General features: G+C 44.1%; 1 protein-coding gene and 1 long non-coding RNA gene across 3 annotated transcripts; both read left to right on the forward strand.

Moving 5' to 3' along the window:
• Window positions 1-2,389: 2,389 nt before the first annotated feature.
• Window positions 2,390-4,301, forward strand: LOC103638328 (uncharacterized). The gene is made up of 5 exons (XR_558699.3): window positions 2,390-2,419; window positions 2,491-2,582; window positions 2,666-2,759; window positions 3,701-3,793; window positions 3,880-4,301. It is a non-coding gene; the product is annotated as an uncharacterized lncRNA (long non-coding RNA).
• Window positions 4,302-13,152: 8,851 nt separating this feature from the next.
• Window positions 13,153-14,458, forward strand: LOC109942392 (nuclear distribution protein PAC1). Of its 2 annotated transcripts, XM_020544341.1 has the most exons (4): window positions 13,153-13,319; window positions 13,610-13,652; window positions 13,849-14,056; window positions 14,347-14,458. In XM_020544341.1, the coding sequence occupies exons 1-4, from the start codon at window positions 13,174-13,176 to the stop codon at window positions 14,349-14,351; spliced, it is 402 nt and encodes a 133-aa protein (XP_020399930.1). In that variant the 5' UTR covers window positions 13,153-13,173; the 3' UTR covers window positions 14,352-14,458. The 2 variants fall into 2 exon arrangements, with proteins under 2 accessions (XP_020399930.1, XP_035818427.1); XM_035962534.1 differs by lacking the exon at window positions 14,347-14,458 and having other exon boundaries at window positions 13,849-14,141.
• The last annotated feature ends 11,211 nt before the right edge of the window (window positions 14,459-25,669 follow it).

Raw genomic sequence — 25,669 nt, forward strand, 5'->3', positions numbered from 1 at the left:
CGTATACCGCTGTGACCGCCAGGACCTCCTGGAGCCAACCCCGCCCCTCGCCAGACCTCTCTCGTCGCCGGTAAGCCGCGCCGCCCTTTTCTTTTCCGCGGGTACTGTTTAAACCAGGGGAGGGACCGCGGGGGAGAAGAAGAAAAGGCTAGGGGGTTTTGTGCATTGTCAGTGACTCAATGGAATAGTAGCGCAGGGGTATAACTGAGAGGATTAGTTTAGAAAGAACCCAGGGTCTTCGGTGCAAAGTGGTTTTTCCAGGAAAACCTTTTTAATAATCTGATTTAATTCAAACAGAATTTGAAAAATTCATAACTTCTGTTTTGTTCACCCAAATCGAGTCAAACCAATTTTGCCAGATCATAAATAATGTAAACTACTTAAGAAAAATATAAAACCCCTAAGTGTTACAGAGAACTTTAAAGTTTTGATTTAAATTATTAACTGGTCAAAAGCTAAAAGAAATAGGGAAAAATAGCTACACTATTTGACTGAGGTTAAGAAAATTTAGAGAAGTACTTAATCACCTACTAACCTGTTTAAAAATGATAAACCCCTCTATACACCCCATTAAGGTAGAGTTTGTCATTTAAATCACCTTGTGCTTAAAGTTAAAAAAATAGAAAAGGCAATTTAAATAGAGAACCAGGGAGCACACACATTTTTGTTAGTTTACTTATTCAGTATAGTTCACTAGAAAAATTTAGTATACCCTTGTATAGTATAAAATAAATGGAATACCTTTTATTTTAAGAAAACAAGGAAAACTTAGAAAAAACTTAGAAAAATAACCCCAAGAAGAAAACACCCCAACCCTTGGGATAACTAATGTTTTGTTATTTCAAACATAGGAAAAATATGAAATCTGTTGTTTGACATGTTTCAAATAACAAGATCGTAGAAAGTATCTTTTTGGCATTAAACTTTAGAAAATCACAACTAAATAGCCACCAAATAACCTTCTGTGATTTTTGGCACAGAAGCATGTTATTACTGTTAGATACCAGCAAAAATGACCCTTAGAACAGAACCCACCCCTAGTTAGGAGTTATAGTCCAAAGTGACCCCTTTGCCCCAACTTTTGTTATTTTTGTCCAGGGCATACTCTATTTATTCTGGACCTCAAATTCATAGGACAAACTACAATTACGAATAGTAACCTACTGTAAATTTTCCAGAATTTTTGGAATAGGTTAAATCACTGTTGTAGTTCAAACCCACCCTAAAATTCATAAATAGAAAATGAAAAAGGAATTATCTACTAACTATTAAGAGAGCAATGTAGACTGCCCCTGCCTCCCTACCCCGCCAGACACGACAGCCACGATCCGCCCGCCCGCCGCAGTTCCCGCAGCGAACTCCGCAATCCCCACCCGCCCTCCGCAATCCCTGGCTCCCTGCCCACGATGTGAGGAACGAGTCCCCGACCAACAATTTGGAGCGTGGGAACCGCCAAGCGCCGCGCATGCAGGTCCCTCGTCCCTGCCGCTCACTGGCCACCAGAACGACACCGCACGCCTCTCGCCGGCGGGATCCTTCTTGGACGGCGGCACCATCCAGGTCTTCGACACGGAGAAGCTGTCCTTGGCGAGCTTTGCCATGCTCGCGTCGGCCTGCTGCTGCTACTTGTGCGTCGTTGCTGGGAATGGCAGGCGGAGCGAGGTCTCCTCGCGCGTGGACGCGCCGAACTCGCACTCCGACATGGCGCCGCGGTGGCGCGACTTGGAGGCCGCGGGCTTCTTCTTGGGCGGCTTGATCGCCACGCGGAGCGAGGCGTGGTCGTCCATGACGTACTCGTAGGACCCCATGGAGTGGCACCGTCTCTGCCCGAGACCCAGACCTTCCTTGGCACGGGGGAGGGGGGACGAAGGACGGAGAGCGCCATGGAACCTCGACGCGTAGGGGACGCGGACGGAGAATCCCGCTCCGCAGTGGCCCAATCGGTCCTGCCCCCGTGCGCGGAGACCCACGGGATGAACCAGCGGTCGCGCCGGAGAAGTACGAGGGGAAACCGTGGAGGTAGTAGGGGACGAAGGGCGCTGACCTCCGTGTGGGGGATCCATGGCCGAATTGCCTGCCCGCCCGCCGGAGGGGCTGAGGGGAGGAGGATGGGGGTGGGGGAGAGGTGTCAAGATCCCTATCCTCTCCTCCTACCATGTGAGGCATGCTGGAAGTCCATCAACCACCGGATCCTCTCCAGCCGTCTCGCCCCCGCGGTCCTCCCCGATGAGCACGCGCTCGCGGAGTCCATCAAGCGCCGCCTCGGGCTGCCCTGATGATGCGCTCTCATCCGCTGACCTCCACTCCAAGCTCTTCGTTCGTGTCCGCCGAGTGTCGCTGTGGCCACTCCTCTACCTGCTCGACTCGCTCTCCTAGCAGTACCGCGCCGCTTAAGTTAGACAAACATCCTAGTTACAAGGTGAGGCAACTTGAGCAGATCTGGTCTTTTGCGTTCTGATATTTGCTGAATCATAGATACATCTGAATTAGGTTGAACCTGCTGAGTTATCTCTGGATCTTGCTAAGATGTCTCGTGAAATTAGAGGCAGTCCAGAGATCTTGTTTGCAAGAGAAGTTGCAAGGTAGTCATACCATCAAGCATTATTTTGTGCTTACCATATTTGTACTAGCTTTCATCTAATGCCTACATTTCCTATACATTCAGAGCATGCAGAATGAGGAACTTTATTTCCTTCTTCCGTCTTGCAAGGAAAGCTACATATTTGCAGGCCTGTTTGATGCATGCTCATTTTGCAAAGGTAGAATTATTGTCTCTAAAAGTTGTTCATCAACATACCCTTTCAGTGGAATTTATTCTTCCTAAGCTCTTATATTTCCTAGGCCAACTGTGTTTGAAATACTGTAATGGCAACAACAAAAACATTGACCAACCTGGTAGGAACTAGGTGACTTCTTATTAAGAAGAAACAGGCACAATCGAACTTGGGTGGCTTACGGGTGCATCCACATTCTCAATCAACTGAGCTAGGCTCAGTTCCTATAATATAATGGAATTACCTGTGATAATGGATTTAGAATGCGAGCATTCTTTTCACAATGCAAAAAATCTACTGTGGTATAAAGATAAACTTGATTCATTTCAGTTGTTGCATGCTTACCATTGTATGTTTGTCCTATAACAATTTGGCACTCGATTGAGTGGAAAGGTTTTGCCACCCTGGCCCATTGCCAGTGACTACTGCTCAAGGGTGGCAAATTATCATGTGCCTCAATGATTGGAAAAGGCACTGAACTCACTCGGTATATCATATGTCTGGCATCGTACTGCATGCTCAGTATACTTCCAGCATTTTGATAACGTTACGGAAAAGCTTTATAGAGAGTAAAAACTATATTTATATGATAAATGGAGTCCATGCACAAAGATACAGAAAATAAGAGATAGAGCTCCACAAGTTAAAAGAGTGGACAAAGAACCACCTAACCTGTCTAATTATCTAAAATCTTGAGCATCACATTGGAATTTCTAACTTTAAAATCCTCTGAACTTAATTCATCGTGACTTAATGAGTGCATGCTGTTACACATTATTTGGTTATTAGCATTAGATTATTTTGTGATAGCAGTGTCTTTTAGTACTTCTAAATCACTACTTCGGTGTACTTTCATGTAGTAGGCTGCTGTTCAATTTCAAGTGCACCCTTTTTTTGTAAATTTAACAAGCGAACTCTCTTCCCAGCTAAGGAGGCAAGCACTTGCTTCCTTGCACAGTGGTCTTCAGAATGGCCAAGGCATCCCTATTTCGTAGGTTGTGGTGTGGCTTGCTATGGAGGTTAGTATGTTTTCTTCCTTTGGACAGAAACTAATTCTGAACTGGGAACTTGTGAAATCCTTATATGCCTCATTTTATTTTTCAAGGACGAGGATGTTGAAAATCTATTAGAATACCATGGTTTTGGGTTGAGGCAGTATGAAGAACTGTACTTAGTCAAAGAAGGACCTTTTCTTAACAGTGAAAGTGATTTCCCATCTGGCTGTTCACAGCTTGTGCATTCTAAAAAATCGCAGAGGGTCGTTGATGATGTTTCTTCTGGGCTAGATTGTGCTCCAACTAGCAAAGAAAAGACTGTCTTTCCATATACTGGTCAACCAGTTGCTGGCAAAAGAGATCTATTTCTACCATAGAATGCTCCTGCGATTCCTCCTGATGGCAGAATGGATTTGGATCCATCATTTCCTGGGCCTATTTCAATCACTCCTGACAGACAGATTAGCCCATTGTTTTCAGATCCTTTCTCTCCAAGAGCTGCCAGTAAACTATTCAGTTCAACACATCCAAAGCCTCTATCCCCAACTGATGGTAGAAAAGACAGGTTTTCATCTGTCCTTACTGCTGTTTCTCCACGTACTGGAAAGAGGGACATACTCTCAAAAACACCAAAAGTAGCTTCACCAAAAGCTGAAGGCAAGACCAAATTGGTTAATGGCCTTATAGCTGAAGACCAGGATAGTGGTGTTGCTGAGATCCCTCAGAAGGTAGAGATGCAAACAGACATACTGTGGTCACAAGCTAACACGCAAAACACCAATGCTCTGGCAGAACCAATTGTTTCACATCCTCTTGCAGATAGGATGTCTTTAAATTACTCCAGTATGTATGGAGCGGAAGATGACTTCAGGGCACATGTTTCTAGCATCGGTGCAGATATGGATGAGGGAACTCCACCAGATCATGAATGTCTGGTTATTGGAGCTGGATTGCCTATTAGCTCCCCTTTGTCCTATCATGAGGAATATGAGGATAATAGTATTAGTAATGGCACAAATGATGATTGGTTACCAATTGTTATGCCCGCAAAGAAACTAATTTCTAATGAAAACCTGAAAGCAATACTGAGGTTCTTTTATACTTGTTCTATTCCTTTATGCTCCCATCAGTAGAACAAGCAATGAGAGGATATATGCAGAAATGTTCTTGCCTAGCATTGGATGGTCTTTGCCATCAAGGATCCAGCCACTGCTTGCAGCCATTAATAGCTGCAAGATTCCAGAGTTCAGTTACGATCTATCTTGGCTAAACCATGGTTCTCACATGGGCATGTAGATCCAGGATCAGAAGAAGTTACTTGAGGAGTGCTTGGCGAGATACTTGACCGAATCAGCCTGGCTGTTAGATGAAAGCCAGGTGGTCACCGAAGTGAATGTTATGGTGCAGAATTGTGTTGGCCTTGAACTCCGGGATTCGTCTTACTATCTCGCTCCCAGATGGGTGGCGATCTTCCGTCGTATTTACAACTGGAGGCTAGCAAAGCTCTGTACCGGAAAGTTCTCAGAAGCTTATGTTCTGACTCAGCACCTGTATCAGGCTCCTGCAGCAGCTGGCTCAAACGGTACCACACAAGGGCTTACTGCTAACACCGCCAGCAGCGATGATGTGGATCACATCATGATGCCTGCCATTTCAACCGGCATCACACTAGACGAAATCATCGAGATCAGTTGTGACCTCGATGTTGTTGATGTGCAGCCCATAACTCTGCCACCACGACTGCATGTGCATGTTCATGAAGAACCTCAGGCAGTTACTGACAACAACGGTGTGCATGGAGTTGATGAAATGTACATACCAAGAAGAGTAGAGTTGGGGGAGGTGATGCCCATCGACACAGACGACAAGCTTTCCCGGCTAAGAGTAGAGTTGGGGGAGGTGATGCCCATCGAGACGGACGACAAGCTTTCCCGGTTACTGGAGCAATGCACCAAGCTGCAGGACAGGATCGATGAGACACTTTCCATATACTTTTGAGCCCCATAGTAAGGCTGTAAGGGTTTTGTTACACCATCCTTCCACATTTGTTGTAACTTGTAAAACTAGATTTTGTGGAAGTGAAAACTAACACTGCCAAGTTAAAGCGTTCTTGTTTGGCAGGAATGAAATATAGAAGCGTCGTTTTTCTTCTCGAATCATGTCAGTAAAGTACCTAAACCACGATTTGGGTCAGAGCAGTCCGATGCGAGCATAACTAGCGATTAGCACGGTAGGCCACGAGCAAGATCTAAACACGATCTGTCAGAATAATCGTGACAGGCTGACCCACGACATTTAAATGACAAAAATAAACTAAAATGGGCACAAATATGGGTTTAGCTCCAAACATACATTGACACCCACTACACTCCATTCCACGGACATCGTCAACCAACCAGCTCATGGCTAGATCCCACACAGGATCAGAAACCTTGCATTGTCGGCAGCAGCAGGTGCTCTACCAAAACAAGAGCAGCAACACGAGATTTGCTGCTGGCAAACATCACATCCATTGTACGGTTAGTAGCTCTCTGCAAAAGACAACGGCCTCTCAATAATGGTTCCTCCAAAAATCTCTACTAACTATTAAGAGAGCAATGTAGACTGCCCCGCCTCCCTACCCCGCCAGACACGACAGCCGCGATTCGCCCGCCTGCCGCAGTTCCCGCAGCGAACTCCGCAATCCCCATCCGCCCTCCGTAGTCCCTACCCGCGATGTGAGGAACGAGTCCCCCATAATGTAACGTCGCTACTCTGCTACTCGTATGTGCATGCTCCAATTCTACAAAGTTTTGGACAATTTATCATTAACAGTCATGAACATTGCTTTTCTGCAGTGCAAATAATATAACACAAGCGCTCATGTTCCTCTCGCACTTCATCAGAGACATACACTAGGTAGTACAAACCGCAAGCAAGGTTTGATGTGCTCTATTTGGTGTGTTTGATCAGATCAACAATGTGGCTGATCGCTCATGCTACTGACTGCTAACACAACTACTACCTGTACTCCATAGCCACTTCACTCCGACAAAGGAGGGAACACCATCGACTTCCACTGGTACGCAAGGAAGACTGTTTTACACTATGTACATACGTCAAATACTGGACATCATCAGTCATGATCTTGAAATCTATAGGAACCTAGATGCTAGGGCATGCTCTGTTTTGTTCACTAATTGCCTGGTTTGGAACGCCAGCATCATCTAGCCGACTAAAGACGACTTCTATGGAGACAGCGTAGCCGGTTACATCGACACACTGAAGAAAAACATAATGATATGGAACTAGGATAAGAGTTTTCTATAGATAGAGAGAAAGAGAGAAGCTAAATGTTAATTATTCAGACCTTTATTCGCTCGGTAGCACAGAGAATGGTCGGAGAAGTGTCCAGCTGGGAAGCATGCGGCAAGAACCAGACTGTATGTCCAGATATGTATATATATGCTTTGCTTCACATTCAGATTTTTTGTGCTTGGCATTTAATTGATCTTTGTATGTTGTTGCATCGAGTGTTTTTTCGTTGATTAATACAGTAATTTTCATAATTTTCTTTATGTTTCAAATCCTTCATAAAGTAAGATTACTCTCTGAGTTTTTGACTGATTATAAATAAATATCGCAAGATATGCGTCTGAGAACATCATTGCATCATGCCACTGGGCATACAAGGGTGTTGAGCAAGACTCAACCCTAGAAGGTACTACTAATACTAGCACATTACTTTTTTAATTAAGGTAATGCCTACATTCCTGTTCTGTAGTATGCACACCGGATTTGTACTGTTGTCGTACAATGCATGATTTTAACTTGAGGGGGCAAGAATATGCTAATTAATTTGTGTTTATGTTCTTGGTGCAGATCCCTATTTCTTATAAATCTTATCTCTACTATTCCATTCACCTCTCTCTCCTCTCCCACATTTAAACGGTAAAAATCTAAAATTATGCAAAAATAAAGATTAATAATTTGTGAGTCATGGCAACGCACGAGCACCTGACTATGTTTGGTTAATGCATGTCTGATTTCTTTTGACGAGTGTTTCAAACAACAGCTGTAGGTTTGGGGCAGTCAACTTGTGTAGGCATTGGTGGTGACCCGTTCAATATCACATATACACATTTTGAGATTAAGGCCTCATATTTTAAGCAAAAGCCTTCCTTTTTTAAATCTATTATGAAATATCTTATCATGGATTTTGTACTGTGCTCTGTGGAATTAATCCCTTGTCTGGCATTATCTGGTACTTGAATACTTAAAGTGTATTTTTTTATTCCAAATGCTACATACATATATTTTTCAGTCAACACAATTCCATCTCATTTTGTTGTTTTCTTAGTGTTCAATACTATTTGGATTCTATTAAGTCAGAAATAGCAAAGAGAACATAGGAAGGTGGACTTCCAAATGCAGAAGCAATTGGAAAATTGTACATCTTATGCAACTTGATCGAACTGTTATATTTTAGATCTTTTGTTTAGCATTTTTTACTCCACGTGTATTTCTCTATCATATAAAACTCTATATTAATTCTTTAAAATAATTTATATGAATTTGATAATGTTTGTCACAACTCACACGAATTCTGTATACCATAATGAATTGATGGTTGAGAGACTATGCACGAGGCATGCAAATTAACAAGACTCATATAAGCGTCGAACAGTGTGCTGATGATGATCAGAGACGCAAGGGCAGCACATGATCAGGTCTTCACATGTTTGGCTTCCGAACAGGCTTTTCTCCAGATCCCCAAGGAAGAAGAAGATCCGGTCAGATATATGTCGATGCTCATCCCAACGTACATAAGCTATCAATGGTATTATATGTTCCCGTTGCAACGCACGAGCACACAACTAGTTAATAATGGAGAGTAATATCATTTTAACCCAACCAGCAAAGTCCCTCATTTGTCTACTAAAACATCTAAGGGAAATCCAAGTTCAATTCACTATGCTTATCCCTGGGCAAAACCCAAACCTAAATTGATAAGCATACACCACTAAGAGCCACGCATGACCAAGAAACCCTAAGTTACTAACTGACGTAGTTTTCCTTCACTTAGCATAATGTTTACTAAATCCTGCATAATCATGGCATACATATTCTTACTCATTGCATTCGATAGATTGCAACCTCGCTGACGGAGAGTACGTCCTCGTGCCGGAGCAAGGAGCTGCTCAAGAGGTAGCCCCGGATCCAGCACCAGAACCTGCACGAGAGGATCTGTCTGCCCCCGCTTCGGAAGGCAAGCCCCGGTTTTATGCATAACCTATTTATTATGCTATTTTACTACACTTAATGATTGTAGGATTGAATGTGCATTTAAGTGTAAGAGTTGTTTGAAACCCTAGTTGCATGATCTCAGGAATCCTTTTGTGATGGATACTAGTATGCTAGGTCGAGTAGCTGCTTTACTAATTAAGGCTCTCGGTAGAAGTCGAGTGATTTTTCTAGCACTCGCGCGAGATCAGGAATTGATTGTATCCACTTTCTTATTATAATGATGTTGGTTTGTGGACAACAATCCATGGGGATTGGTTGTCCACGGGATAAAAACTGGAATAAGGATTAAGGTGTGGTACCGTGAGTCAAGCGTTTGAACGTACTAAGCACATGCCGAGAAATATGGTAAATCGGTAAGCCTAGTACCTGATTGAACCTGGCAGTGGACTTTACCCCTCACGCGACCTGAGACGTGGTCTCCCATTCCGGTTATGGTGGGTACAAGTGCGGTCACTGCACGACGGCAGTCGGGGTCAGTGAGGCATTGTACGCCAAGGCGGTGAGCCCTGATCTGCTGACGGGGAATCGATGGGGACGGTTGATGTGTGTGGGGACAGAGTGCCTCACCACGTCGTGTGTTTAGGTTTACCTTGCAAGGATAAAAACTCGATTCGAATCGTCTGCTTCTCGCAGCTAATGAGACTGCTTGATCCATGCTGCTACATTGAGTAACAAGTGAAAATGTGATGAGGTGACAAAAGATGTTGATTGCTAAAATTGCTTGCTATCATGAATGAGTAGATAGTACACATCTAGTATTAAGAGAGTCACACTAAAACTTGACAAAGCTAAAACTTGATTTACAAACTCAGCTAGTGCTTTTGGCAACCAAACCCCACAGCCAAACAGCTACATGTCTAGAGGTAGAGGAGTAGACTCCTCACACCGGGTAAGTCTAGCTGAGTATTAGTATACTCAGCCTTGCTTGTGGCATAATTTTATAGGTTCTCTGGAGGACATGGTTGCTGGAGTGACTTGGCCGTCCATCTTGCCACCAGGTTGGACAGTCGAGTGGGATCCTGCCTCGGCTGAGGAGGAGCATGAAGAGTGATGGGACAGGCGTCCCCATCTCTCTATTTATTTATCGTTAGTTTTATTCCGCTGCACTTCAGACAATGATGCTACTTTTGCTAAAACTCCGATGTTGATGTAATAAATTTACTATTTATTAATGTATGGTTTTATGCTTTATTGTATTTGCTCTGTGACTCACCATCGAGTGAGACTGTGGTACTTGATCCTGTCAGTGGCCTCGTCGGACTAGATCTGAGGGATTGACGGGTTATTCCCATTTAAGTGTGGTCTAGCCTCTAAGGCAGGACTTAGGCACTTAAGTTGGAATAATTCGGGCAGTTCCGCCACACCAATTAACAGAGAAGGTAGTGGAGTGGGCAAGCCTTAAGACTGAAGCATGTATAAAAGACAAAACAAATTTGGTAACTGGTTTGAGTAATAGACAACTAGTGAATAGGTTGGCAAATTATTATTCAAACGTTACAACTATTTTACTTATTAAAATCAAGCTGGTAAAGCAGGATGTCATAGCCAAAAAAAGCAGACTAAGTAACAAAATTAGGCATGTCTAATTGACCATGTAGTTCCATGCTCTAAACAACCTTGTAGAGATACAAAAATTCAACCAATCATGTCTCAAAATGCTTGCAGCTTCCATTTTTCTCTAGCTTTTGATTTGTCACGACACGCAGAAATAGAAACCAGACAAAACAAGAAACTTACAGGAAAAGATGGGCTCGTGGAATATATCATCTTCCAGTGAACCTTTCGCAATCATCCATATTTCTGAACGAGCGCATGAAGCCATTTTACCAATGCTTGGTTTATCCTCTGTATTGATCAATTGTAGTCGAAAAGACGATCAGCAAGTATACTCACACCAAAACTTATTTTGGAAACCAGTCATTAACAGAGTGCAGAGACACATTCAACATCTCTACATAAGAGCCTTGTTAAGGTTGGCATTACAACCACAAGACAATAACTAAGGGGGCTATGGAGATAGGGATTTCATATCCGGTAAGGATAGAAATGGATAAAAAAGAGGCATTAAGAAATCAACAAAAAAATAAGTGTACGAAAACAAGCAGTTGTTTGTGGTCATTATTCCGTCCAATAAGATTAAGGTCACCTCCAGACTATATTTTTTGACAAAAGCTGCAAAAATAGCAAACAGTTCAAATTATTTGAGAGCATAATCTTTAATATATTAAACAAATTTTGGAGTGCAGCAATTGGCCAGAAAGATGAAAAAGCAGTGTCTTAAGTGCTAGACTTAGAGATCATTCCAAAGTTCTTAATAAGATCTTCCTTGGTCATACCAATACCCCTATCCAGAATGGAGATAATATTCTTTTCTTTGTCCAACTTAATCTGTATAAGCATAGACCGAATGACTTGAGGCCTAATTCTAAAGCAAATATATTACTCCTAGCCGGCCATCAAAGTTGGCAATATTGTGAATAAACACAGGTAAGTCATCCCAAAACTACTTCACTGTAGGCAGTAGCCAACCTGACAGCATTTGTGACAGGTCGTAGAGCATGGCTGCAGGCAGATAAAACAGAGCAAAATGATTGCAATACTTGTGGTTTCTTCAACAGAGTGATAATCTTTGAGCTTCAAAGAAAGGAATGGTCACTATTTGGGATGTAGCTACTAAGCTAAATCACTTGGTTTCTCTGAGTGATTTGCTTATCAAGTTTGTTAAGCCTATGTCATATACAAGCACACCTAGCATATTCTTCCCTGATCTAATTGACTACCTCATTTTTATAAGAAAGAATTTACCACTGTATCATTGAAGCCTTCCAGCATCCGTCAAAGTTTTGTTGTTCTCGTTTGATCTAATCCAGGAAACTACAAACTGTCCACGTTCCCCGCAACTTGTTTGTCTACGATTCATCTATTGCTACTATTGCATTCATTCATCCAACAGGAATTCTATTTACACGGATAAGTACTAGTATCCCCCACACTGTGTCATTGCCCACAAGGAATACTCACCGATCCCCGTCCAAACCTTCAGATCTCTTGCCCTCCCCCAACAAACAGAACGAGATCAAAAGAAGCGAAAACACGGGTATTGTACCTGGCGGGGCCAATGGCTGGCGGAGTCGGGGGCACGGGGGAAGAGGCCGGCGGGGTAGAGAAACGCGCACAGGAAACCAAGTGCAACACACGGGAGAGGAGCGCAGGCGCTGTCGGTGATCTTGCCCTCCTCCCTGTCGTCGTCCTCGCCCTAGAGAAGAACGCGTGGGTGGTCGAGGTCATCTGCAGTGGTGACCTTGATGCTCCCAGATCCCATCGCGGGCGGAGCGGGGTTGCATATGGATGGGGGATGACACTGGGGATGGGCACAAAGCGGGGTTGCACGCGAGGGGGAGGCAGAGGTTGCGGGGGACGCGCGGGATGGAGGAGGGAGCAGAGGAGGCGGTCACGACGCCAAGGCTGCGCGGCCGAGCGGGCAGGGGATTGTGCGGAGGCACTAATGGCGGCTACGACGCGGTAGGTTTCGGGGAGCTGAGGGCGACATAGGGGGCGGGGCTGCAGGATGCGCGGGCCTGGGCGGGGGCACGGTGATGCTGTGGACGCCCTCGCACCAGCCTTAAGGATTAGTAGAGATAAAGCTCGAACGCCTGCGACCAACCTTCAAATTTTTTGAAGGTAGTTCCTTATTATTAAAGCAGAAAGGATTCCCGCTCCTACATGCGTCCACGTCGGCAAAAAAATGCTTGGTCGTTCGATCGTTGGCCAATGCTGGGATCGTCCGCCGTTTGTAGATGGTTCTAGGATGTGTTGGCACCGCGAGTATTCTAGAGTTCCTCTGCCCCGTCGTCGTCGCTTCTTCCCCCCCCCCCTCAAACACATCACCGGCACTCTCCATCGTCCTCCATCTGCCGCCTGCTCCTCCGCGCGGCCATGAGCTCGTGGTCCTCGCCCTCAGCCACGCGCTCTTCCACGTCGCGCCTCCGCTGCCGCTCTCGCTCCTAATCTTCACCGTGGCCCTCTCCCGCCTCTCACTGGCATTTTTATGTAGGGTTACTCACACTGTTACAAGGGCCATTCAATTGCCTGTCACTGCTCTGGCTGACAGATTGCTTATGGATGGTGAATCTAAACTGCTTGCAAGTGGAGGGGAAGACTGCACCATTCGCCTATGGTCTATGAGTACGAGGGCGAAAAATCACCCACTGATAGCAACATTTCATGGGCATGAAAAGGCACTGTCATTTTTATCTGTTGCGTGGTATGCACTGTCAAACTATCTGAATGAAGTTCACTATACTGTTACAATGTGTATAATGCTCCTGTCCAGAACATACATGTTCTGGCACTCTGCTTCAAGTAATAATTTTCATACGATTTGATTCTCATAACAGTTGCCTTCAGCATATGTATCTTACTTCACACTGCTTCATGTACCATTATATGTTGAAGGAGAAAAGCTAATCATAGCATGTTATGACATCTTCAAACATTGTCATTAAAACAAATTCCTAGTTTGAACCATTCTTTTCCTTTCCTTTTATCTTTCAGGCATAAATCGTCCCTGTTGGTGAGCTGTTCCAAAGACTCAAAGGTAATGGGACCATATGTCGCAAATGTATCTGCCATGCCACAATAATAGAAAAAAGAGATAATTTTGTCAATGACCATATCTTCTATTCTTTTTGACTGGCTTTACCTTATGGTCTCGGAGAGTGGTTTGATGCTGATGCAAGTCTTTTTTTCTTAGTAACCATGTTACATTTTTTCATGCTGGTATGTTGCATCAGGTTAAAGTTTGGGACACAGTGGCTCCTTCGAGTGGTTCATCACCATGTGTAGGCAGTGCTCACCTCAACTCAAATGGGCCACCAATTGCTATGAAATGCCATGAATCCCTTTGCTATATTGCTGCTGGAGCTGAAGTGACAGTGATTGACTTGAGGACAATGAAGAAGGCTTTTGTCCTTGCACTCCAGAACCACAGAATACTTTCTTGTGAGATGATGCCTTCTGAATGGTTAATATGTACTGGCATTATATAATCATTCACCATGATAAATTATTGCAAACTAACCCCTAATTTATCTCAACCCTTTCACCCTCCGAATGTGCCATGGTGCCCGAAGATGACATTTGAAACACCTCTTCCATAGTGTTTTTTGTTGCAAATTGATGCACGTGTTTATACCTTGCAGCTCTGTGACTTATCATTTTCAGAGAGGGGCAAATTCATTCTTTCAAATTGATGTCACAAAGTCACAAACTTATTTCTTTTATCATTGTAGACTGATACGTCAATGGCTGTGCAGTCCAAAAAAAATGAAGAGAAGGGAATTTGACATTGTCATTCAAGCTTCAACATTGATCACTTATTGGTTCTCAGTAAGTCTTTCTGAATGTCAGCTGCTATAGGATTATTTGAACAACATCTCTTCTTCACTACTGGTAGTACAAAACATTAAAATGTTTTCTGTGCAGGTGATATATTTTATGATGCTCAGAATGATTTCTTGACACCTGAATGGGACAGTGAGAATTTACAAGTGGTACAGATGATTCTATCCATGTTCAAATCATCAAGATAGTCATCAGGTTCAACAGACTCATCTTACGCTACACCTTCTCACAAACTCATCTTACACTACACCTCCTTGCTCTGGAACTTACAATATAAGAAAAATAACAAAATCAGATGATGGAAGTAGTTCAACTGAAGAATCATCAGCAGAAACTGTGATGTCGTTAAAACATTCATTATCTTCATGTTCATCGTGTGGCGTTGATAATAATAATGTTAAGCCTCTACTAGAGCCTAACATATATAAGGATGTATTGATCTCCTTTCGCTTTGATGATCATGACCTTCCATTAGATATGTTTTGTTGTTCATTTTTTTAAGGAAAGCAACACTGCACAATCCAATTGTGTCCTCCTTCAGTATGTATGCACCTAGAAAAAACAAAATATTTATGATGTCCCTTCTCAAATGTTAAATTTCATATACAACGTTACTTTCCCATTTTTCGCCATTCAAAAACATATACACAATGAAACTTGATTTTTTTATTTCTGATATTGCAGGTTCCTTCAGTAATTCAAACCATCACCAATCCCTTCTGACGGGCTATATATTCTATCGGACCAGGCACAACTATCCAAATTTCTTTTCTATATAACAAACGCGGACGTAAAGCTGCTCAACCACTTTGTCCACGTCGCTCCTCCGTTTCCCAGCCATTGGATCAGCAACCAACGACACAAGAGAATTCCGTGCGATTGTTTCTTAACGTGAAGTTTCTGGACAGCGCCGGACAGATAGAGAGAATAGAAGAATATACACATCTTCTTCCTCTCGCTTCCAAAGGTGATGCCTTCCACGGAAAGGAGATCGTGCGACCATGATGGCGGCGACGCTTGATTTTGCCCATCTTCCCACGCTCGAACGGATAACAGTCTCCTCGAACGGATAACAGTCTCCTTCCTTCTGTAACTTCCACTCGTCTCTTCCTAGTTCCATAACACTCTCACAGCACGCTAGCAGGACACTCATTCTCTCAATCGGCTCTTCCCGCTGCGCTACACGCCACCAAGAGCCTCCCCAACTCCTCCCTGTCAAACGGCGCCGCGCCGCAAGGAGCACAACCACCCCCGTCTCCTCCCCGTCAAACTACAATTCGGTTTATTGAATCATGATGCAATTGTGCATCAATGCTGTGCTTCAGCATGTGCATTTTACGTGCACTTTGATTTCTATGTTGTTTACTGAAAGGGAATTAGGCTTACACCTAGTCCCTAATTAATTTTGGTGGTTGAATTGCCCAACACAAACAATTGGACTAACTAAGTTTGCCCAAGTTTATAGATTACACAGGTGTAAAAGGTTCACACTCAGCCAATAAAAAGACCAAGTTTTGGATTCAACAAAGGAGCAAAGTGGGAACCGAAGGCCCTCTGGTCTGAGAGCACCGGACTGTCCGGTGTACACCGGACAGTGTCCGGTGCACCAGAGGACTCCAGCTCAAACTCGCCACCTTCGGGAATTTCTAGAGGCGACTCCGCTATAATTCACCGGACTGTCCGGTGTACACCGGACAGTGTCCGGTGCGCCAAGGGAGGTCGGCCTCAGGAACTCACCAGCTTCGGGAAACTCCAACGGCTAGTCCGCTATAATTCACCGGACTGTCCGGTGTGCACCGGACTGTCCGGTGCGACTCCGGAGCAACGGTCGTCTCCGCGCCAACGGCTACCTGCGGCGCATTAATTGTGCGCTCTGCGCGCGCAGATGTCAGGCGCGCCCACTCCGGCACACCGGACAAGGAACAGTGCATGTCCGGTGTGCACCGGACACCCAGGCGGGCCCACAAGTCAGAAGCTCCAACGGTCAGAATCCAACGGCAGTGATGACGTGGCAGGGGCACCGGACTGTCCGGTGTGCACCGGACTGTCCGGTGCGCCATCGCGCAGACAGCCTCCACCAACGGTCAAGTTGGTGGTTGGGGCTATAAATACCCCAACCACCCCACCATTCATTGCATCCAAGTTTTCCACTCCCCAACTACTACAAGAGCTCTAGCATTCAATTCTAGACACACCAAATAGATCAAATCCTCTCCAAATTCCACACAACGCCATAGTGACTAGAGAGAGTGATTTGCTTGTGTTCTTTTGAGCTCTTGCGCTTGGATCGCTTTCTTTCTTTCTCACTTGTTCTTGTGATCAACACTCATTTGTAACCAAGGCAAGAGGCACCAATTGTGTGGTGGCCCTTGCGGGGAAGTTTTGTTCCCGTGTGATTAAGAAGAGAAAGCTCACTCGATCCGTGGATCGTTTGAGAGAGGGAAGGGTTGAAAGAGACCCGGCCTTTGTGGCCTCCTCAACGGGGAGTAGGTTTGCAAGAACCGAACCTCGGTAAAACAAATCTCTGTGTCTCACTTGCTTATTCGCTTGGGATTTGTTTTGCGCCCTCTCTCGCGAACTCGTTTCTTCATTACTAACGCTAACCCGGCTTGTAGTTGTGTGTATATTTGTAAATTTCAGTTTCGCCCTATTCACCCCCCCCCTCTAGGCGACTATCAATTGGTATCGGAGCTCGGTGCTTCATTAGAGCCTAACCGCTCGAAGTGATGTCGGGAGATCACGCCAAGAAGGAGATGGAGACCGGCGAAAAGCGCACTACAAGCAACGGGAGCACTTCATCGGAAGAGTCCCGCACCAAACGGAGGGAGATGAAGAAGAGCTCCTCCAACAAAGGGAAGGAGAAGAAATCCTCTTCTCACCACAAAGAGAAGAAGGAAAAATCTTCTTCCCACAAGCCGCATCGGAGCGGAGACAAACAAAAGAGGATGAGGAAGGTGGTCTACTACGAGACCGACACTTCATCAACATCGACCTCCGGCTCCGACGCGCCCTCCGTAACTTCTAAACGCCAAGAGCGTAAGAAGTTTAGTAAGATCCCCCTACACTACCCTCGCATTTCTAAACATGCACCTTTACTTTCCGTCCCATTAGGCAAACCACCAACTTTTGATGGTGAAGATTATGCTAGGTGGAGTGATTTAATGCGATTTCATCTAACCTCACTCCACAAAAGTATATGGGATGTTGTTGAGTTTGGTGCACAGGTACCGTCAATAGGGGATAAGGATTATGATGAGGATGAGGTGGCCCAAATCGAGCACTTCAACTCTCAAGCGACAACGATACTCCTCGCCTCTTTAAGTAGAGAGGAGTATAACAAAGTACAAGGGTTGAAGAGCGCCAAGGAGGTTTGGGATGTGCTCAAAACCGCGCACGAGGGAGATGAGCTCACAAAGATCACCAAGCGGGAAACGATCGAGGGGGAGCTCGGTCGGTTCCGGCTTCGCAAAGGGGAAGAGCCACAACATATGTACAACCGACTCAAGACCTTGGTGAACCAAGTGCGCAACCTCGGGAGCATAAAGTGGGACGACCACGAGGTGGTTAAGGTTATTCTAAGATCACTTATTTTCCTTAACCCCACTCAAGTACAATTAATTCGTGGTAATCCTAGATATACTAAAATGACCCCCGAGGAAGTTATCGGGCATTTTGTAAGTTTTGAGTGCATGATCGAAGGCTCGAGAAAGATCAACGAGCTTGACGAACCCACCACATCCGAAGCTCAACCCATCGCATTCAAGGCGACGGAGGAAAAGAAGGAGGAGGCTACACCAAGTCGACAACCAATAGACGCCTCCAAGCTCGACAATGAGGAAATGGCGCTCGTCATCAAGAGCTTCCGCCAAATCCTCAAGCAAAGGAGAGGGAAAGATTACAAGTCCCGCTCCAAGAAGGTTTGCTACAAATGTGGTAAGCCCGGTCATTTCATTGCTAAATGTCCCATATCTAGTGACAGTGACCGAGGCGACGACAAGAAGGGGAGAAGGAAGGAGAAGAAGAAGTAATACAAGAAGAAGGGCGGCGATGCCCATGTTTGTCGAGAGTGGGACTCCGATGAAAGCTCAAGCGACTCCTCCGACGACGAGGACGCCGCCAACATCGCCGTCACCAAAGGGCTTCTCTTCCCCAACGTCGGCCACAAGTGCCTCATGGCAAAGGACGGCAAAAGGAAGAAGGTAAAATCAAGATCCTCCACTAAATATGAAACCTCTAGTGATGAAAATGCTAGTGATGAGGAGGATAACTTGCGTACCCTTTTTGCCAATCTTAACATGGAACAAAAGGAAAAATTAAATGAATTAATTAGTGCTATTCATGAAAAGGATGACCTTTTGGATTCCCAAGAGGATTGTCTTATTAAGGAAAACAAGAAACATGTTAAGGTTAAAAATGCTTACGCTCTAGAAGTAGAAAAATGTCAAAAACTATCTAGTGAGCTTAGCACTTGCCATGAGATGATTGACAACCTTAGACATGAAAATGCTAGTTTAAATGCTAAGGTTGATTCACATGTTTGTAATGTTTCAATTCCCAATCCTAGAGATAATAATGATGATTTGCTTGCTAGGATTGAAGAATTAAACATTTCTCTTGCTAGCCTTAGAGTAGAAAATGAAAATTTAATTGCTAAGGCTAAAAAACTAGATGTTTGCAATGCTACCATTTCCAATCTTAGAGATAAAAATGATATTCTTCATGCTAAGATTGTTGAACTTAATTCTTGCAAACCCTCTACATCTATTGTTGAGCATGTATCTATTTGTACTAGATGTAGAGATGTGGATATTAATGCTATTCATGATCATATGGCTTTAATTAAACAACAAAATGATCATATAGCAAAACTAGATGCTAAAATTGCCAAGCACAACTTAGAAAATGAGAAATTTAAATTTGCTCGTAGCATGCTTTATAATGGGAGACGCCCGGGCATTAAGGATGGCATTGGCTTCCAAAGGGGAGACAATATCAAACTTAGTGCCCCTCCTAAAAGATTGTCTAATTTTGTAAAGGGCAAGGCTCCCATGCCTCAGGATAACGAGGGTTACATTTTGTACCCTGCCGGTTATCCTGAGAGCAAAATTAGGAAAATTCATTCTAGGAAGTCTCACTCTGGCCCAAATCATGCTTTTATGTATACGGGTGAGACATCTAGCTCTAGGCAACCAACCCGTGCTAAGTTGCCTAGAAAGAGAACTCCTAGTGCATCAAATGATCATGACATTTCATTTAAAACTTTTGATGCATCATATGTTTTAACTAACAAATCCGGCAAAGTAGTTGCCAAATATGTTGGGGGCAAGCACAAGAGGTCAAAGACTTGTGTTTGGGTACCCAAAGTTCTTGTGTCTAATGCCAAAGGACCCAAAACCATTTGGGTACCTAAAGTCAAGAACTAAACTTGTTTTGTAGGTTTATGCATCCGGGGGCTCAAGTTGGATAATCGACAGCGGATGCACAAACCACATGACTGGGGAGAAAAAGATGTTCTCCTCATATGAGAAAAACCAAGATCCCCAAAGAGCGATTACATTCGGGGATGGAAATCAAGGTTTGGTCAAAGGTTTGGGTAAAATTGCTATATCTCCTGACCATTCCATTTCTAATGTTTTTCTTGTTGATTCTTTAGATTACAATTTGCTTTCGGTATCTCAATTATGTCAAATGGGCTACAACTGTCTTTTTACTGATATTGGTGTCACTGTCTTTAGAAGAAGTGATGATTCAATAGCATTTAAGGGAGTGTTAGAGGGTCAGCTATACTTGGTAGATTTTGATAGAGCTGAACTCGACACTTGCTTAATTGCTAAGACTAACATGGGTTGGCTCTGGCACCGCCGACTAGCCCATGTTGGGATGAAGAATCTTCATAAGCTTCTAAAGGGAGAACACATTTTAGGATTAACAAATGTTCATTTTGAGAAAGACAGGGTTTGTAGCGCATGCCAAGCAGGAAAGCAAGTTGGCACTCATCATCCGCATAAGAACACAATGACAACCGACAGGCCACTGGAGCTCCTACACATGGATCTATTCGGCCCGATCGCTTACATAAGCATCGGCGGGAGTAAGTACTGTCTAGTTATTGTGGATGATTATTCTCGCTTCACTTGGGTATTCTTTTTACAGGAAAAATCTCAAACCCAAGAGACCTTAAAGGGGTTCTTGAGACGGGCTCAAAATGAGTTCGGCTTAAGGATCAAGAAAATTAGAAGCGACAACGGGACGGAGTTCAAGAACTCTCAAATTGAAGGCTTCCTTGAGGAGGAGGGCATTAAGCATGAGTTCTCTTCTCCCTACACTCCACAACAAAATGGTGTAGTGGAGAGGAAGAATAGAACTCTATTGGACATGGCAAGAACCATGCTTGATGAGTACAAGACTTCGGATCGGTTTTGGGCGGAGGCGGTCAACACCGCTTGCTACGCCATCAACCGGTTGTATCTACACCGAATCCTCAAGAAGACATCATATGAACTCCTAACCGGTAAAAAGCCCAACATTTCATATTTTAGAGTTTTTGGTAGCAAATGCTTTATTCTTGTTAAAAGAGGTAGAAAATCTAAATTTGCTCCTAAAACTGTAGAAGGCTTTTTACTTGGTTATGACTCAAACACAAGGGCATATAGGGTCTTTAACAAGTCCACTGGACTAGTTGAAGTCTCATGTGACGTTGTGTTTGATGAGACTAACGGCTCTCAAGTAGAGCAAGTTGATCTTGATGAGATAGGTGAAGAAGAGGCTCCGTGCATCGCGCTAAGGAACATGTCCATTGGGGATGTGTGTCCTAAGGAATCCAAAGAGCCTCCAAATGCACAAGATCAACCGTCCTCCTCCATGCAAGCATCTCCACCGACTCAAAATGAGGATGAAGCTCAAGTTGATGAAGAAGAAGATCAATCAAATGAGCCACCTCTAGATGACGGCATAGATCAAGGGGGAGATGCAAATGATCAAGACAAGGAGGAAGAAGAGCAATGGCCGCCACACCCAAGAGTCCACCAAGCAATCCAACGAGATCACCCCGTCGACACCATCCTCGGCGACATTCATAAGGGGGTAACTACTCGATCTCGTGTTGCTCATTTTTGTGAACATTACTCGTTTGTTTCCTCTATTGAGCCACACAGGGTAGAGGAAGCACTTCAAGATTCGGATTGGGTGGTGGCGATGCAAGAGGAGCTCAACAACTTCACGAGGAATGAGGTATGGCATTTAGTTCCACGTCCTAATCAAAATGTTGTAGGAACCAAATGGGTCTTCCGCAACAAGCAAGACGAGCATGGTGTGGTGACAAGGAACAAAGCTCGACTTGTGGCCAAGGGATACTCCCAAGTCGAAGGTTTGGATTTCGGTGAAACCTATGCACCCGTAGCTAGGCTTGAGTCAATTCGCATATTATTAGCCTATGCTACTTACCATGGCTTTAAGCTTTATCAAATGGACGTGAAAAGTGTCTTCCTCAATGGACCAATCAAGGAAGAGGTCTATGTTGAGCAACCTCCCGGCTTTGAAGACAGTGAGTATCCTAACCATGTCTATAAGCTCTCTAAGGCGCTTTATGGGCTCAAGCAAGCCCCAAGAGCATGGTATGAATGCCTTAGAGATTTTCTTATTACAAATGGCTTCAAAGTCGGAAAGGCCGATCCTACACTCTTTACTAAAACACTTGAGAATGATTTGTTTGTATGCCAAATTTATGTTGATGATATTATATTTGGGTCTACTAACGAATCTACATGTGAAGAGTTTAGTAGGATCATGACACAGAAATTCGAGATGTCTATGATGGGGGAGTTGAAGTATTTCTTAGGATTTCAAGTGAAGCAACTCCAAGAGGGCACCTTCATTAGCCAAACGAAGTACACACAAGACATTCTAAACAAGTTTGGGATGAAGGATGCCAAACCCATCAAGACACCCATGGGAACTAATGGGCATCTCGACCTCGACACGGGAGGTAAGTCCGTGGATCAAAAGGTATACCGGTCGATGATAGGTTCTTTGCTCTATTTATGTGCATCTCGACCGGATATTATGCTCTCCGTATGCATGTGTGCAAGATTCCAAGCCGACCCTAAGGAAGCTCACCTTACGGCCGTGAAACGAATCTTGAGATATTTGGCTTATACTCCTAAGTTTGGGCTTTGGTATCCTAGGGGATCCACTTTTGATTTAATTGGTTATTCGGATGCCGATTGGGCGGGGTGCAAAATCAATAGGAAGAGCACATCGGGGACTTGCCAGTTCTTGGGAAGATCCTTGGTGTCTTGGGCTTCAAAGAAGCAAAATTCGGTCGCTCTTTCCACCGCCGAAGCCGAGTATATTGCCGCAGGTCATTGTTGCGCGCAATTGCTTTGGATGAGGCAAACCCTGCGGGACTACGGTTACAAATTCACCAAAGTCCCTTTGCTATGTGATAATGAGAGTGCAATCAAAATGGACGACAATCCCGTCGAGCATAGCCGCACTAAGCACATAGCCATTCGGTATCACTTTTTAAGGGATCACCAACAAAAGGGAGATATCGAGATTTCTTACATTAACACTAAAGATCAATTAGCCGATATCTTTACCAAGCCTCTTGATGAACAATCTTTTAACAAACTTAGGCATGAGCTCAATATTCTTGATTCACGCAATTTCTTTTGCTAGATTGCACACATAGCTCATTTTATATACCTTTGATTATATCTCTTTTATATGCTATGACTAATGTGTTTTCAAGTCTATTTCAAACCAAGTCATAGGTATATTGAAAGGGAATTGGAGTCTTCGGCGAAGACAAAGGCTTCCACTCCGTAACTCATACTTCGCCATCACTCCAAGCAACTCTCTATTCTTTGGGGAGAAATGAGCATCAAGGGCTCTAATGATTCCGTTTTTGGCGATTTATGCCAAAAAGGGGGAGAAATGAGCCCAAAGCAAAAGGACCGCACCACCACCACCAATTTCAAAAACTTAGTGTTGAATATTTTCAATTGGTGTCCTATTGTGTTCAAAAGGGGGTGAAGTAGTATTTCAAAAATGGTATATCAAAACCCTCTTGAACACTAAGAGATGGATCTCTTTTAGGGGGAGTTTTGTTTAGTCAAAGGAGAAGCATTTGAAACAGGGAGAGAAAATTTCAAATCTTGAAAATGCTTCTCAAAATCTTATTCATTTGCCTTTGTCTATTTGCAAAAGAACTTTGAAATGGATTTACAAAAGATTTTGCAAAAACAAAACATGTGGTGCAAGCGTGGTCCAAAATGTTATATAAGAAAGAAACAATCCATCCATATCTTGTAAGTATTTAAATTGGCTCAATTCCTAGCAACCTTTACACTTACATTATGCAAACTAGTTCAATTATGCACTTCTATATTTGCTTTGGTTTGTGTTGGCATCAATCACCAAAAAGGGGGAGATTGAAAGGGAATTAGGCTTACACCTAGTCCCTAATTAATTTTGGTGGTTGAATTGCCCAACACAAACAATTGGACTAACTAAGTTTGCCCAAGTTTATAGATTACACAGGTGTAAAAGGTTCACACTCAGCCAATAAAAAGACCAAGTTTTGGATTCAACAAAGGAGCAAAGTGGGAACCGAAGGCCCTCTGGTCTGAGAGCACCGGACTGTCCGGTGTACACCGGACAGTGTCCGGTGCACCAGAGGACTCCAGCTCAAACTCGCCACCTTCGGGAATTTCTAGAGGCGACTCCGCTATAATTCACCGGACTGTCCGGTGTACACCGGACAGTGTCCGGTGCGCCAAGGGAGGTCGGCCTCAGGAACTCGCCAGCTTCGGGAAACTCCAACGGCTAGTCCGCTATAATTCACCGGACTGTCCGGTGTGCACCGGACTGTCCGGTGCGACTCCGGAGCAACGGTCGTCTCCGCGCCAACGGCTACCTGCGGCGCATTAATTGCGCGCTCTGCGCGCGCAGATGTCAGGCGCGCCCACTCCGGCACACCGGACAAGGAACAGTGCATGTCCGGTGTGCACCGGACACCCAGGCGGGCCCACAAGTCAGAAGCTCCAACGGTCAGAATCCAACGGCAGTGATGACGTGGCAGGGGCACCGGACTGTCCGGTGTGCACCGGACTGTCCGGTGCGCCATCGCGCAGACAGCCTCCACCAACGGTCAAGTTGGTGGTTGGGGCTATAAATACCCCAACCACCCCACCATTCATTGCATCCAAGTTTTCCACTCCCCAACTACTACAAGAGCTCTAGCATTCAATTCTAGACACACCAAATAGATCAAATCCTCTCCAAATTCCACACAACGCCATAGTGACTAGAGAGAGTGATTTGCTTGTGTTCTTTTGAGCTCTTGCGCTTGGATCGCTTTCTTTCTTTCTCACTTGTTCTTGTGATCAACACTCATTTGTAACCAAGGCAAGAGGCACCAATTGTGTGGTGGCCCTTGCGGGGAAGTTTTGTTCCCGTGTGATTAAGAAGAGAAAGCTCACTCGATCCGTGGATCGTTTGAGAGAGGGAAGGGTTGAAAGAGACCCGGCCTTTGTGGCCTCCTCAACGGGGAGTAGGTTTGCAAGAACCGAACCTCGGTAAAACAAATCTCCGTGTCTCACTTGCTTATTCGCTTGGGATTTGTTTTGCGCCCTCTCTCGCGAACTCGTTTCTTCATTACTAACGCTAACCCGGCTTGTAGTTGTGTGTATATTTGTAAATTTCAGTTTCGCCCTATTCACCCCCCTCTAGGCGACTATCATTTACTGTCCATGAAATGCTTTGACTCCTATTGAGGTAATGTGCACTTTGATTTATATGCTATTTAAAGTCCCACCTTTGTTCCAATCCAAGAAATTATGTAATTCCTGTCAAGATAATGTTCAGGATAACATTATGTAAGTTTCTGATGTTGTAATTTGAGTTGCTATCTAATTTAAGATATATATAATTCAACTGTTCAAATATAACGTTTATAGAACTCGCGCGAAGCGCGAGCAAAGTACTAGTTTTATAATAATGTGTAATCGAAGAAAAGAATAGGAATAAATGAAGCTTATATTTCGTTTCATAATTGTTTTCAACCTTCTCTCTACGTTTTACCTCTTTCTCATAAAAGAATCAAGAAAGAAGGAAGGGATCATATTATTTTAATTGTGTTGCTTTATTTTAGTTCTTTATAGAAATCTTAATTAATATATTTTTAGTATCAGGTCAGACTAGAGAATA

Source organism: Zea mays, chromosome 9, assembly GCF_902167145.1.
Source record: "Zea mays cultivar B73 chromosome 9, Zm-B73-REFERENCE-NAM-5.0, whole genome shotgun sequence".
NCBI classification, from domain to species: Eukaryota; Viridiplantae; Streptophyta; class Magnoliopsida; order Poales; family Poaceae; genus Zea; species Zea mays.